This window comes from Macrobrachium nipponense, chromosome 25 (genome assembly GCF_015104395.2).
Source record: "Macrobrachium nipponense isolate FS-2020 chromosome 25, ASM1510439v2, whole genome shotgun sequence".
Classification (NCBI taxonomy): domain Eukaryota; kingdom Metazoa; phylum Arthropoda; class Malacostraca; order Decapoda; family Palaemonidae; genus Macrobrachium; species Macrobrachium nipponense.
In genome coordinates, this window is record NC_087214.1 from 40,957,136 (window position 1) to 40,971,450 (window position 14,315).

At 33.3% G+C, this 14,315-nt stretch overlaps 2 protein-coding genes across 4 annotated transcripts in view; one reads left to right on the forward strand and one right to left on the reverse strand.

The window, feature by feature from the left end:
* LOC135199392 (protein YIF1B-B-like) overlaps window positions 1–14,315 on the reverse strand; it is a 143,323-nt gene that overhangs the window by 119,811 nt on the left and 9,197 nt on the right. The window lies entirely within an intron of this gene.
* Window positions 1–14,315, forward strand: part of LOC135199391 (metallophosphoesterase domain-containing protein 1-like) — a 29,814-nt gene that overhangs the window by 9,907 nt on the left and 5,592 nt on the right. Inside the window, exons 1-4 of one of the 3 annotated variants that reach the window (XM_064227377.1) lie at window positions 1,470–1,623; window positions 4,344–4,453; window positions 6,100–6,292; window positions 10,819–10,963. In XM_064227377.1, the coding sequence (XP_064083447.1) occupies window positions 4,377–4,453; window positions 6,100–6,292; window positions 10,819–10,963 (415 nt within the window). In that variant the 5' untranslated portion in view covers window positions 1,470–1,623; window positions 4,344–4,376. Of the gene's footprint in view, window positions 1–1,469; window positions 1,624–4,343; window positions 4,454–6,099; window positions 6,293–10,818; window positions 10,964–14,315 lie in introns of those variants that run through there. The other 2 variants (XM_064227376.1, XM_064227379.1) reach the window with 2 other exon arrangements.

Genomic DNA, 14,315 nt, shown 5'->3' on the forward strand with positions numbered 1-14,315 from the left:
ATGTAGGATTACCATGAGGGGAGATCCTTACAGAGGCGGCCGAAGCCAAGATGGCTTCTGCAAAAGTACTTTTGAGAAAAGTGTTGTGAATACTGTGTTGAATGGGTAAGCATACTTATTTTTGGCCAAAGGTGTGACTTGTCTGTATTTTGAATATTTATTTCAAAGATGTTCTATTTCATATGACCTTTTGATTTGATTTATAATCTTGTGCTTATCGATATGTTGTCTTGTCTTTTTGTGGGTGATTCTGAGAAAGGGGAACTGATCTGAGAAAGGGGAACTGACTTAATTAGTATGGGAACTTAACTAATGTTTCATGGTGTTACTATGGTGTACTGTGCTATGACTATGCCTAGTTTTATGACTTAAGATAATGTTGGATTATTGGAGTAGAAATATGGAGTGGGCTATCTGAGTTTAATCATTCATTTAATCTTTTTGTTAAGAACCTGAGTTTATTTAGCTAATACTTTGCTCTTAAATAAATCTATTTTTGTAATTTCACGAGTCTGATTTAATGGCATTAGATAATGGAGAGAGAGAGAGAGAGTTGTTGTGGAGAGAGAGAGAGAGAGAGAGGGGGGGGGGGGTGTTGGTGTTAGTGTTGGAGTGAGAGGAAATGGATGTTGGATGTTATTGCCAGTGGCTAGACGCACGATCCATTGCTACCTTTTAAAATAGATGAACTGAGATTTAAAAAATCTTTGGTTAGATAATATATTATATATATATAGATATTAATATATATATTATATATTATATATATATAGATATTATATATATTGTATGCTGCTACTTTCATAACATAATTTAAAAAGAGTATAACATAGAATGTGAAAAGAGAGAGAGATTAACTTTGTCTGTTCCAAGATAGAATTGTTTCCATAACTTGTCATCACCTCGAGATTAGGGGAGCTCGAGATCTCCGTTTTGTTTTGGAAACATGTCAACACGTCTGATGGGAGTTCTGTTTGGAACATGTAGAGAGCATACTATGTACATGACTGGTTGCAAACGTGTATGTCTTTGCCGAGTAGTCACATGGAAGGATTGCACCATCTCACAACCTTCTGTTTAAGCATACGTCATCCTTGGGGAATGATGTCATTTAGTGTTGCTTTCTTTGTAAATCATAATTCCTTTTATATTAGAATACTTTTATCATCTTAAATCACGTAATAATAAATGTTATTTGTGATTGTAATTCCTATTTCTCTTTAGATATTGTTTTGAAAGATAATTTTTATGATATTAGCTGAACTACGTGTCCAACACGATTTGAGCCCGTCAATCTCTTGAAGTTCGCCCATACAAGGAGAGAGAGTGAGCGCATTCATTACAGACTTTGAATTCCTGGTGTATAGAGCTCTCTCTCTCTCTCTCTCTCTCACCATATATGATTTTATATTAACGTAACGTAAAGATTTTATACTTGGTCATTGGTCACTCATAACTTTTAGATTTCGGATTTCCTAGAGTTATTTAGTATTATCTAGTGCTTATTGTGGAATCTGAACAAACATTGTACAAGCGTGTAACAGCGCCTTTTCTTTTTTGAAATATTATGAATTGTGTGGTGAAATTTTGGAACTCGCTGCAGCAGAAACAATAGGTACCAAGGTAATGTGTTATTATAAGATTTATCAGTTGCAACTAATAGTTACAGTGGTTTGGTTGAAATTATTTCAATTTTTACACACTGCAATTTTTTGCATTTCTTGTTTGTTTCATTTGAAGTTATTTTTTCTGCATTTATCCATTTTTCTTTTTGAATTGTTTTTTTTATTTTTTTATTTTGCATTTATCCTTAGATTATTGAAAGAAGTGTGTTTTTATTTTATATTCAGCGGGATTAGTGCTTTTTACAATTTTGGTATTTTCCATATTCTTCTGTGATGTGTTTTCATTTGCAATCACAATTTAATTAACTTCATTGTTTTCAATAATTAATCATTGCACATTCAATTGGATTTAACACTTGTGAATTAATTTGCATTTACTTAGAAGTCTTTTCAAGTTTTAGTGTTTTTAGCACTTGTGAATTAATTTCCAAGTTTTAGTGTTTTTAGCACTTGTGAATTAATTTCCAAATTTTATTTATTACCTAACACTTAAATTTTGATTAAATTAATCAATTCTCTTGAATTTTGTGATAAATTAATTTTGATGTAATTTTACTTAATTAATTCAAGAATTAATTAAACTTTGCTTTGTTTCAAGTAACAGTGAATTTCCCCTATATTGTGAATTTCACTTATAAATTTTGAGTTTGATAATAAATTTTTGTATTTAAATTTTTATAAGTGTTTTCTTTTTCACCAGTATGATTAGATTATGCTTAGGTAGAAACATAGAGTGGTAATTGAGCTGTTTTTCTTCAATTTGGTTGAAGTGAGTTAGAACCAGGGAATTACTTAGACTTTTAAAGTTGTTGATGGAGTGATGCCCTTTAATTAATTTGATTACGTATAAGATACCTCACACCTGACTTAACGAACTTAGTCTGATTTTATGCAATATAGGTAAGTTGTTTAAAGGATCACTGTTGCCTTTAGAGTATTTAGTCGTATTTACCTGTGATGAAGGTTCAGGTGTCTGGCTGTTGTGAGGTAATAATTAATGAATGGTAAGTGTAGTAACCAGATACTTGGCACTTCGTCACAATATATATATATATATATATAATATATATATATATATATAACATATATATATATATATATATATATATATATATATATATATATATATATAAACCTTTTGGGAAACGTGAGGTATTTCTTTTAATTTAAATAGACAAAATGAAATCAAACTCAATGTATCACGTTGAAAACATAAAACATATTTCTTAAAAACATCACTAATGAATATTTGTTTACACTGAAATGGAAGAAGCATCTTACATATAGACGAGAGTGAGACTTCGTTTGCATATGTAGGGCATCCATCTCTCTCTCTCTCTCTGAGTCCTTATAAAGGAATGGTTGTTTATGGCGTAGCCTAAGGTTAGGAATGGTATTGCGAGAGAGAGAGAAAGAGAGACCTTACCTTACAGACCTTACAGTTCGTTCGGGTTGCCCCAGGTCCCTCAGTGTGAGGCACCTCTAATGTCTACCAGAGAATTGCTAATGCATCTTCCGGTATATTTTGCATCTTCCAATCTTGGTTGGTCTGGGGAGAGAGAGAGAGAGCATTTCTTAAGGGAAATCGGTACATTTATATTGTACTTAAGAATAAGTGTATGTAGCTTTTTACATTTTTTTTTTTTTTTTTATTTTTAGTTTTCTGTAAAAGAGAACCATTGAGACGGCTATTTGTCTGTCTGTCCGCACTTTTCTCTCCGCCCTCAGATCTTAGAAACTATTGAGGCTAGAGGGCTGCAAATTGGCACGTTGATCATCCACCCTCCAGCCACCAGACATACCAAATGGCAGCTCTCTAGCCTCAGTGACCTTTATTGAAGGTTAAATTTAGTACAGGTCATCATCGGGCCGTGGCTGAAAGTCTCATGTACCGCGTCTCGTACAGCATTATACACTGTACAGAAAACTCGATTGCACCGAAGAAATTTCTGCGCATTTTTTCTGCTCGTCAATGTTTTAATTAATGTTGAATTTGTTTGAGACATTTTTTACTGTTTCTGTAAATACAGTAGATTGGAGTTACACGCACTTGCACGCAAACACGCGCGCATGCGCGCAGAAATGTGGGTATATACTATGTACAAATCAGCGCCTCACCTTCATCACATTCACAATCGGATCTATAAAATTTCCCCAAACAAACTCACAAACACGTAGTTTGTGCCACAAGGAAAGAACAAAACTGTTTGTTCATTATGGAAAATGTCCAAAAATAGGCGAACAAATTATAAATAGAAAGATGTTTGTTCATTATAACAATTACCCAAGATATATATATATATATATATATATATATATATATATATATATATATATATATATATATATATATATATATATATAAACAACGTTTATTAAGAACAATCCTAAAAATATTTGAAAAAATAAAAAATCATAAAAAATACGTTTTGCTCACATTAAAAATACCAAAAGTGTGTAAAAAAATAAAAAAACATAAACTTTTTTTCCCTTTCCAAAAAACCCTCCAAAAAACTTTATTCATTATAAAAAAAATTTACCCCAAATAACTGATTAAAAAAACCTGTGTTGATCATAAAATAATATTCAAAAATATAAACCCCCCAAAAATAAAAATAAAAAAGAAAATGATAAAATATACAAAATTATAAATAAACAAAATATAAATAAGTAAAATTTTCTGAAGACTGTCATTACCGCGAAGATCTTCCGCTACAGAGTGTTGGAACTGCTGGAAAGTAGCTACAAAAAATGGCTGGAAGTACCACCACCACTTCCTCGTGGCTCCTGTCCAGGATCTGGAAGTTACCCTTGCTTTCCCACATAAGGTAATTTGACAGACTTTTGAATGATGGACATTTAAATGACAGACATTTAAATGATGGACATTTAATTGACAGACATTTAATTGACAGACATTTAAATGATGGACATTTAATTGACAGACATTTAAATCTTAATATTAAATGAAAGGACATTAAATGATGGACATTTAATTGACAGACATTTAAATGGTTAATATTTAAATGAAAGACATTTAAATGATGGACATGTAAATGATAGACATTTAAATGGCAATTTTAAATTATGACATTTTAATGTACAGACATTTAAATGATGGACATTTAATTGACAGACATTTAAATGGTTAATATTTAAAGGAAAGACATTTAAATGATGGACATGTAAATGATAGACATTTAAATGGCAATTTTAAATTATGAACATTTAATTTACAGAGTTTAACTGGTAGACATTTAAATGATTGATATTTGTATGACGGATATCTAAATGACAGACATTTACTTTACACACATTGAAGTGACAGGCATTTACGTGAGAGACATTTAAATGGTGGACATTTAATTGACAGACATTTGAATGATTAAGATTTAAATGACAGACATTTAGATAATTAATATTTAAATGACAGGCATTTAAATTATTAATATTTAAATGACAGAGGTTTAGATAATTAATATTTAAATGACAGGCATTTAAATTAATAATATTTAAATGACAGAGGTTTAGATAATTAATATTAAAATGACAGACATTTAAATATTTAATATTTAAATGATAGACATTTAAATAATTAATATTTAAGTGACAGACATTTAAATAATTATTATTTAAATGACAGACACTTAAAAAATTAATATTTAAATGACAGACATTTCAATAGTTAATATTTATAGGATACATTTAAATAATATTTAAATGGCAGACATTTAATTGATGGTCATTTAAATGTCCATCATTTAAATGACAAGTCCAACATTCAACACACACATATAATTATATTCTTTACCTCTACTATAAGGCTTTGGAACTCACTCCCTCTCTCCCTGCTTATGTTTCTGGGATGAGCTTGCTAGCCACAGCCTTTCTATCCTCTGGCTGACACCACCAACAGTCAACTGACAACCAGATACAGGTCAATTCTTATCTTTACAAAGGTTTGAAAGGTAATATTCTCAAAGAGGCTTCGGAATTTCGTACCACTTCTGTTTTTCCCAGGTCACCTCCAGTGGGCAATTTACGCTCACCAGACACGACTTTGTTTATAACGCAGCTTAAACTAAGAATGACTTTGAATAATTTCAATCTATTTCATATAATTCTGAGCACATTACTTATACTATTTAGTCCACTGGGCGCTATTTTTTATATATATTTGTTAAATGTCTCAATCTATTTTAAGACACACGATTTCATTTTGTAGTAAATCGAACATCTGCTATTTTGTGATATATTTGTCAATTTCTCAGCTTGTTTAAATCCCATGACTAAATTTCGTAGCATACAAAAAAATCACTTTGGTCGAACAGTTCCATAACTAAGCTTCCGTCCCATGCTGGACATTTCATCGAAGAGATAAACATTTTCGAAGAAATTACGACCATTTCCTTCAACATCTAATAAAAATAAAAAAATAAAACACTTCCACTCTCTCTCTCTCTCTCCACAACAGCTGCAGCAGCAGGACAGACATCCTCCCAAGTGCCATGACGACAGATGAAGTCCGGGACAATGACCTCAGTCCCCTGAATGCCAAGGACCTGAGCTGCGAGCCAGACGAGGCGTGGCAGGCTATCAAGGACCGACAGATTCTGATCAACATTGACCCCCCAAAGCATGATAAGATGCCCATCGCCCCTGATAAGGTCAGTTGTGATGAGAGAGAGATTTGGTAAGGTCTGTTTGATGGGTACAAACCCTGATAAGATGCCCATCATATCTGTTAAGGTCAGTTGTAATGAAGGAGATTTAAGATGGGTACAAACCCTGATGAGATGCCCATCACACCTGATAAGGTCAGTTGTGATGGTAGAGAGATTTGGCTAAGGTACAAATCCGGATAAGATGCCCATCATTTTTGATAAGGTCAGTTGTAATGAAGGATATTTAAGTAAGGTCCGTTTGATGTGTACAAATCCCGATAAGATGCCCATCGTGAATGATAAGGTCAGTTGTGATGAGAGAGATTTGGGTGGGATCTGTTAAATGGGTAGTCTTCTGATAGTCGTCTCAGTGAATTAAGCTGATAAGGTCCATTTGATTGGTTGTCTTCTGATAAGGTCAATTATGACGAGTAGTCTTATATAAGGTGAGTTCGAATGAAAAAATCTTTACATAAGATCCAGTTATTGATTAGTCTTGACATGAAACCAGTTGACATCCGAGGATAAACCAACTTGGTTACACAATTGAAACAAACTTGCCCTCATTTAAAAAAAACAACCTAGTTTCATAGACAAAACCAAATCTTGGTTTGGTAGGAAAAACCAACGTGGTTTCATCAAATTAGGCTTACAGATAACACAGCTTAATTTCGTGGACATGGCCAACATAATTTCACAGATAAAACCAACTTATTTTCATGTAGAACTGATTTGAGCTCACCCGTAAAACCAACTCAATGTCATTGTTAAAACAACTCAGTTTCACACACAAAACCAACTTAATTTAATGACCAGATTAATTCAGTGTCACAAACAAAAAACAGCATACTCTCGTAACCAACATTCTCACTTACAAGACCAACAAGCATAAAGCATGTTGGCTTTATGCATAAAGCCAACATGCTTTCACGGATAAAAACATCTTAATCTCACGAACAAAACCAACTTAATTTAATGCTTGAAATCAACTTGGTCTGACTGTTAGAACCAACTCAGTTTCACGCACAAAACCAACGATGTTTCACGTTGCAACCAACTTAATTGTTTTGATAAAACCAGCTTAGTTTCTTGGTTAAAAGCAATTCAATTTTACAAATAAATTGAACTTAGAAAAAACCAACTCAATGTCATGAACAAAACCAACATACTTTCACTGTCAAAACAACTTAACCTCGTGCATAAAAACCAACTCAATCTCACTGCTAAAACCGACCCACTCTCTCTGTTAAAACCAACTCAACTAACTCTGACTCACTGTTAAAATCAACCCAGCCAACTCGGTCTCATTGTTAAAAACAAACTCAACAACTCAGTCTTACTGGTAAAGCTAACTCAACCAACTCAGAATAACTCTTAAAACCAACTCAGTATCACTGATAAACCAACTCAATCTGACTGTTAAAACCAAGTCAACCAACTCAGACTCACAGTTTAAAAATCAACCGACTCAATCTCACTGTTAAAACCAACACAGTATCACTGTTAAAACCAATTCAGCCAACTCAGTCTGTTAAAACCAACTCAATATCACTATTAAAACCAACTCAGTCTCACACGCAAAATTAACTCAATCTCATGATTAAAACAAACCAAGTCGCTCTGTTAAAACCAGCTCAACTAAGTCAGTCTCACTGTTGAAACCACCTTAGTCTCACACATAAATCCAACTCATTCTAACGGTTAAAACCATCTCAATCTTCCTGTTAAAACCAAACATTATGCATAACAACAACTTGACCTCACGAATAAAACCAACTCAATATCACACATAAAGGAAACTCAGTCTCGCGTTGAAAACAACCATATCTTTTTGTTAAAATAAGTTTATCTCATGGTTAAAACTAACTCAATCTTTATGTTAAAACCAGCTTAGTCTCACTGTTAAAACCAACTCTATATCACTGTTCAAGCCAACTTAGTCTCACTGTTAAAACAAACTTAACATTGCTGTTAAAACCAACTCAGTCTCACGGTCAATATCCAACTCAGTCTCACTGTTAAATCCAACTCAGTCTCACTGTTAAAACCAGCTCAATTTCATGGTCAAAACCAACTCAGTCTCACTGGTAAAGTCAACGCAGTCTCACCGTCAATATCCAACTCAGTCTCACTGTTAAAACCAACTCGGCCTCACCGTCAATATCCAACTCAGTCTCGCTGTTGAAACCAACTCAGCCTCACTGTCAATATCCAACTCAACCAACCCAATCTCAGTGTTAAAACCAACTCGGCCTCAATGTTAAATCTAACTCAGTCTCACTTTTAAAACCAGCTTAGTCTCTCTGCTAAAATTAATTCAACCACTCAGGCCCACTGTTAAAACCAACACAGTCTCACACTTAGAACCAAGTAGCTCTCACTGTTGAAAGAAACCAACTCAGACGACTCAGATTCACACCTAAAGCCAAGTGGATCTCACTGTCGAAACCAAGCCAGTCTAGGAAGGACACCTTAAAGTAGCACAACGTCCCTGGGGGCCAATGGGCGTCAAGGCGTTTCCAATTAACATCTCTCATGAGGAATTTCCTGGGCCACTTCAAGGGTGGGAGGTCCTCGTCGTTTACGACACTGTCGCATTTTTTTTTTTTTTTTTTCGTGGCTCCTTCCAATAAAGGAGTTTTATTTCTTAGGAAGGTGATGAAGAGAGAGAGAGAGAGAGAGAGCTGGTTTACACCTCTGGAATAGGGACAGCCGACCGAGAAGGAAGAATGTGTTAAAAATGATTTTTTAAAATTTTTATTTAAAGCAAAAGAAAAAATAGGAAAAATGGGTTTACATTTTTTTTATTTAGTCAAAAATCTTTTTTCAAGATCTTTTGCAAAGATTAAAACTGAACAAAAAATATTTTCAAATTTGTTTTTTTATTTTTATTTAAAGTAAAATAAATATATTTAGAATGTTTTACATAATTGAAAAATACAAAGTTATAAAATAAAAATTAATAAATACTTAGATATTAAAAAAAATTATGTATAATTTTTATTCAAAATAAAAGTTTTGTTTTAGATCTTTTACAAAAAAAACTATAAAAATTTAAAAATTAAAGATGAAGGAAAGAAAAGAGGCGAAAAATAAATATAGTATTTATTTTTTATTCGAATTTAAACAACTTATTTCAAGATCTTTCACAAAATAAAATATATTTAAGCAACAAAAAAAGAAAAGAATTAGTTAAAAATTATTATATTTTTATTAAAAATCTTTTAGAAAATAAAAAATTATATAAAAATCAAAGATTAAAATTAATAAAAAAAAATCGTTAAAAATAAATATATATTTCTTTACTTAAAGTAATAATCTTTTACAAAACACACAAAATAACGAATATAGAAATTAAAAATAAGTAAAAATTAGTTGGAAAATAATATACTTTTTTTATTGAAAGTAAATAAATATTGTACAAAATAAAAAGAAGAATAAAATGTAGAAAGTTACTAAAAATACTTAGAAACTAAAAATATGTTTTCTTAAGTCAAAAAACCTTTTTTAGAATTGTTAAAAAATCAAAAATACATAAAATAATTTAATTTTCACAATTACTAAAAAAATTACTAAAAAGTAAGATCTGTTTAGTTCTGATTTAAACTCAAAATTTTTTTTTATCTTTTGCAAAATAAAGAATATAAAACATTTAAAATAAAAAACAGTTAAAATAAACATTTATTTATTGAATGTAAAAACATATTTTACAAAATACAAAATATGAAAAACATAAAATTAGAAATGATTTAAATCAGCCCAAGGAAGGATGAACTGTAGGATACTTTCCCTTGGCAAATAACGTCCTGTAGGATGTGGCCAGTAGTAGGATGGGTAGTACTCATCCACTTGCATTTATGCGAAACTTAATTTATTCAACATTGCACTTGACCTCCTTTCCCCCTTCCTATCTCCAATCTTGCTGTCTAACTCCTCTAACTATTACTTCCTAGCTTAACTGTGGGATTTTCTCCCACCTCCACCTTTATCTCCTTTGTTTTCTGGTTCTCTTATCTTTGCTGTCCAACCACTCTGAATGGCCTAAATCTCACAATATTAGTAACTGAATGTTATTAGAATAGCATTAAAAATGACCCTGTCATGGAGAAATTGGATAAGTCTGAAAGTGTAATTATCGTGGCTTGGAAACCTACTGGCCAGATTTCTAAGTCTTAATGTCCGCCATGTATATTGGATATTTATGAACTTTTTTCTCTTGTAATATTTTGTCCTATTATCTGTTGAATCTTCAGAAATTCTTTTGATTAAATACATAACTTTTAATGTTGACTTTTTAGAAAAATTATGTACTTACAAAATCCATAATTAATGTTGATTCTTTTGAATCAAAACTGAGAGACTTCAGTCATACATAATTTTTAATATTTAGAAAAATTCCATAATTACAAAATCCATCGTTTACCTTAAATCTTTTAAATTAAAACTGACAGCCATCGAGTTTAGATTTATCCAAACTTTGCCATTGTGAAAAACTTCGAATTTCAAACTTCCCAACTTCCGCATTTCAGGTCAGGTTCGTCTGCATGAGCGACACTCACACCAAGACGGACGAGCTCAAATACCCAGTGCCCCCAGGAGATGTCTTCCTTCACGCCGGGGACTTCACGAGGAAAGGAACTGTCGAGGAGGCGGAGATTTTCAACGAATGGCTTGGTAAGGGTACCACCATTACTTTTTGCTATTACGGACAGTCCTCTGCGCACAAGCGAGCACTATCTGAAGGCGGTGAAGATACTATTGCTATTAATTGCTATTACAGACAGTCCTCTGCGCACAAGCGAGCACTATCCGAAGGCGGTGAGGTTACTATTGTTTACTACTTGCAATTATAGGCAGTCCTTTATGTACGAGCGAGTACTATACGAGCACTATTCCGAAGACAGCGAGGATACTATTGTTACTTCTTGCTATTACGGGCAGTCCTTTACGTACGAGCGAACACTATTCCGAAGGCGGTGAGGTTACTATCGTTACTACTTGCAATTACAGGCAGTCCTTTATGTACGAGTGAGTAGAGTACTATGCGAGCACTATTCCGAAGACGGTGAGGATACTATTGTTACTTTTTGCTATTACGGGCAGTCCTTTACGTACGAGCGAGCACTATTCTAAAGGCAATAAGGATACTATAATTACTATTTACTGTTAAGAGTAGTCCTCTATGTACAAACCAGCACCATTCCAAGGGCTCGTTTGTAGTTCAAGTTTGTTCGTAAGTCCTGTTTATTCATAAGACCAACAAAATTAGCTTAGGCATCCAGAACTCGTCTGGAGGAGAAATTCAAATAATGGCTTGGAAAAGCTAATATTATCGCTATTTACTATTACAGGTAGTCATCTACATACAAACACGCCCCATTCTTAGGGCTTGTTTGTAGTTCAAGTTTGTTTTGTAACGAAGTTGGCTTAGGCATCCATAGCTCGTGGAAACACAGACGCTTGTATCTTTAGAAGTTTGTATGTAATGAACCACCTGTATTATCCTTTTGTTTAGATAAGTGGCAACCTCTATCACCCACCTTCGGAAAGTGCAGGGTCAGCCAATTCAGTTGCTGTTGCTGAGTGTCACACTTGTTGACTCATGTTCGTCAGGTCTGAGGAATGTTCCCTGTCTGTTTCCCAACCTAGCCCACCCAGCTGTTAGTAAAGAGGTACCAAATCTGTCAGGGTCAATAAAAAGGGGGAAGGACTGGCTTCATTCCTAACAACTTACAGACAAAACCAAAAGGCTTCATAGTACAGAGGTTATCGCACTATCTAAGATTTGAGAAAACAGGTCAAATGATATTCACCTAGAGTTAAGAAAACTGATGTCACTTGCAGAGGCTCAGAAACCCTCTTTTGGCATTGATTACAGTGTATAATGCAGGGCTACCTGTATGCATTACCGTCTACAAGGTGCTTCTGTAAGGAAATTAAGTACTGTTATTGGGGCGAGGGTATCGATTAGGTGCACATGGGGCAGCCATTGTCTAAGTAAAAAATCCACATAGTCCACAGATAGGTACAAACACCACCCTACCTACAAACGAGTTATGTTCTGGACGCAAATTCCCGAGATGTATACTGGTATTGAACCAGCCCAGTTCCACCTAATCACAGCGCTCGCACTTGAAGTGATGTCATCGCTGTGGGTGGAGCTACCAGCCAGCGGTCCCATGCCACTCCGCTCTCTTGAAAGATGAATATAAAAAATCCTCAGTAGAACTTCAGAATTTACTACGACAACCAGTGTTTGGTTTGCAGACTGTATGTTCGCAGTAGACTTAACTTGAGAGCATTACTATAATCTTACAAAAAGAATGTACTATACCTCCAGATGATATCGTACATCGTATCAGGCCAGTGAATATTCATGACAGGATAGATGGTGAGGACAAAGATAGCGATGACTGAGATACTGGGACAGATATAAGCAGCATGTCAGCAAAAAGCAGTCATGAAAGTGTAGATTCTGAAGATGCTAGTGATTCTGAGGATGCGCAGTTGTTCCTTTATATGCTCAAGCTCCGTTCAGGACTCCACCACTTTAGTAGATCCGAGTCCTGTTGCAAAAACTTTGGCTGAAGTCGTCGAGCGTCTAGGAAATAAACGACACCGCACAGGCTTTAAGGAAAGTACAACAGAGGGTAGCATCTGTCAAAACTACAAATCATCTGAGTCCCTCGCTACATAACATCTGTTTGAAGCTGAAAAAAGGTGCAGGCCGTGGAAAAATACTATGTCAGCCCACCTCCATTTGTAGACGAGGCCCTGACAGACCAAGTGTTGCAGCTCACATTGGTAAAGGACGATGGCCAAGTGCTGTCAAGGGGAAGACCTAACTCCCACATAATCTGGCCCTGAATGTTAGTGAAAATGTGGCAAATGCTAAGTGGCAGGATTCAACCAACTGTTTAAAAATATATGAGAATTTTGTATATTGTGGGAACTATATATATTAGGTTTCTCTCTTTGACAGTACTTTTGTTTGGTTAATTTAGATTTTCTGTTTAGGAATCTATAACGTACATAGCTGTAAGGACAACGCTGTAAAAAGTATTGTTTTTAAAAATTGAACGGAAAAATAAAACTTATTTCCTTATGAAAAGCATCCTAGTTAGATGCTAAATGGTATACTCGGTGGATAAGAATCATGACAGTATTCGTTTTATATTTATCATAGCAAACACGAGAGATTCACGCTGAACCCATATATATATATATATATATATATATATATATATATATATATATATATATATATATATATATATATATATACTATATATATATATATATATATATATATATATATATATATATATATATATATAACTGAATCACGAAAATTAGGAACGTGATGAATATATATATATACATATATAATATATATAATATATATATATATATATATATATATATATATATATATGTATATATATATATATATATATATATATATATATATATATATATATATATATATATATATATATATATATATATACATATATATATATATATATATATATATATATATATATATATCTAATAAAAGGAGCCCATAAAAACACCAAAATATAGAGAGAAAAGTACTATATTTCAGAGACTGCTGTCTCCCTCTTCAGGTAGATGAATTAAACATTCGGAAGATTTTTGTCACAAATTCAGAGAAGCACATATACCACTTCACAACATAAAACTTTTAAGCCTTGACGTAGACTCCCTACTCACAAAAGTACCAGTACAGGACGTTCTCCAGTTTTTAAGGGAAAAATTATCCCCCTATTCAGATAATTTCCCATTGGCGCTAGACAAAATAATAAAGTTAGTTGAATTATGTGCATCTAATAACGTATTTTCATTCGGGGAATCATTCTACAAGCAAAAATTTGGGTGTAGTATGGGTAGTCCTTTAAGTCCCGTTTTAGCCAATCTGTACATGGAATACTATGAAACTACAGTAATAAATGCAATAAAACCCAAAAACATGCTGTGGATGAGATATGTGGATGATATCCTA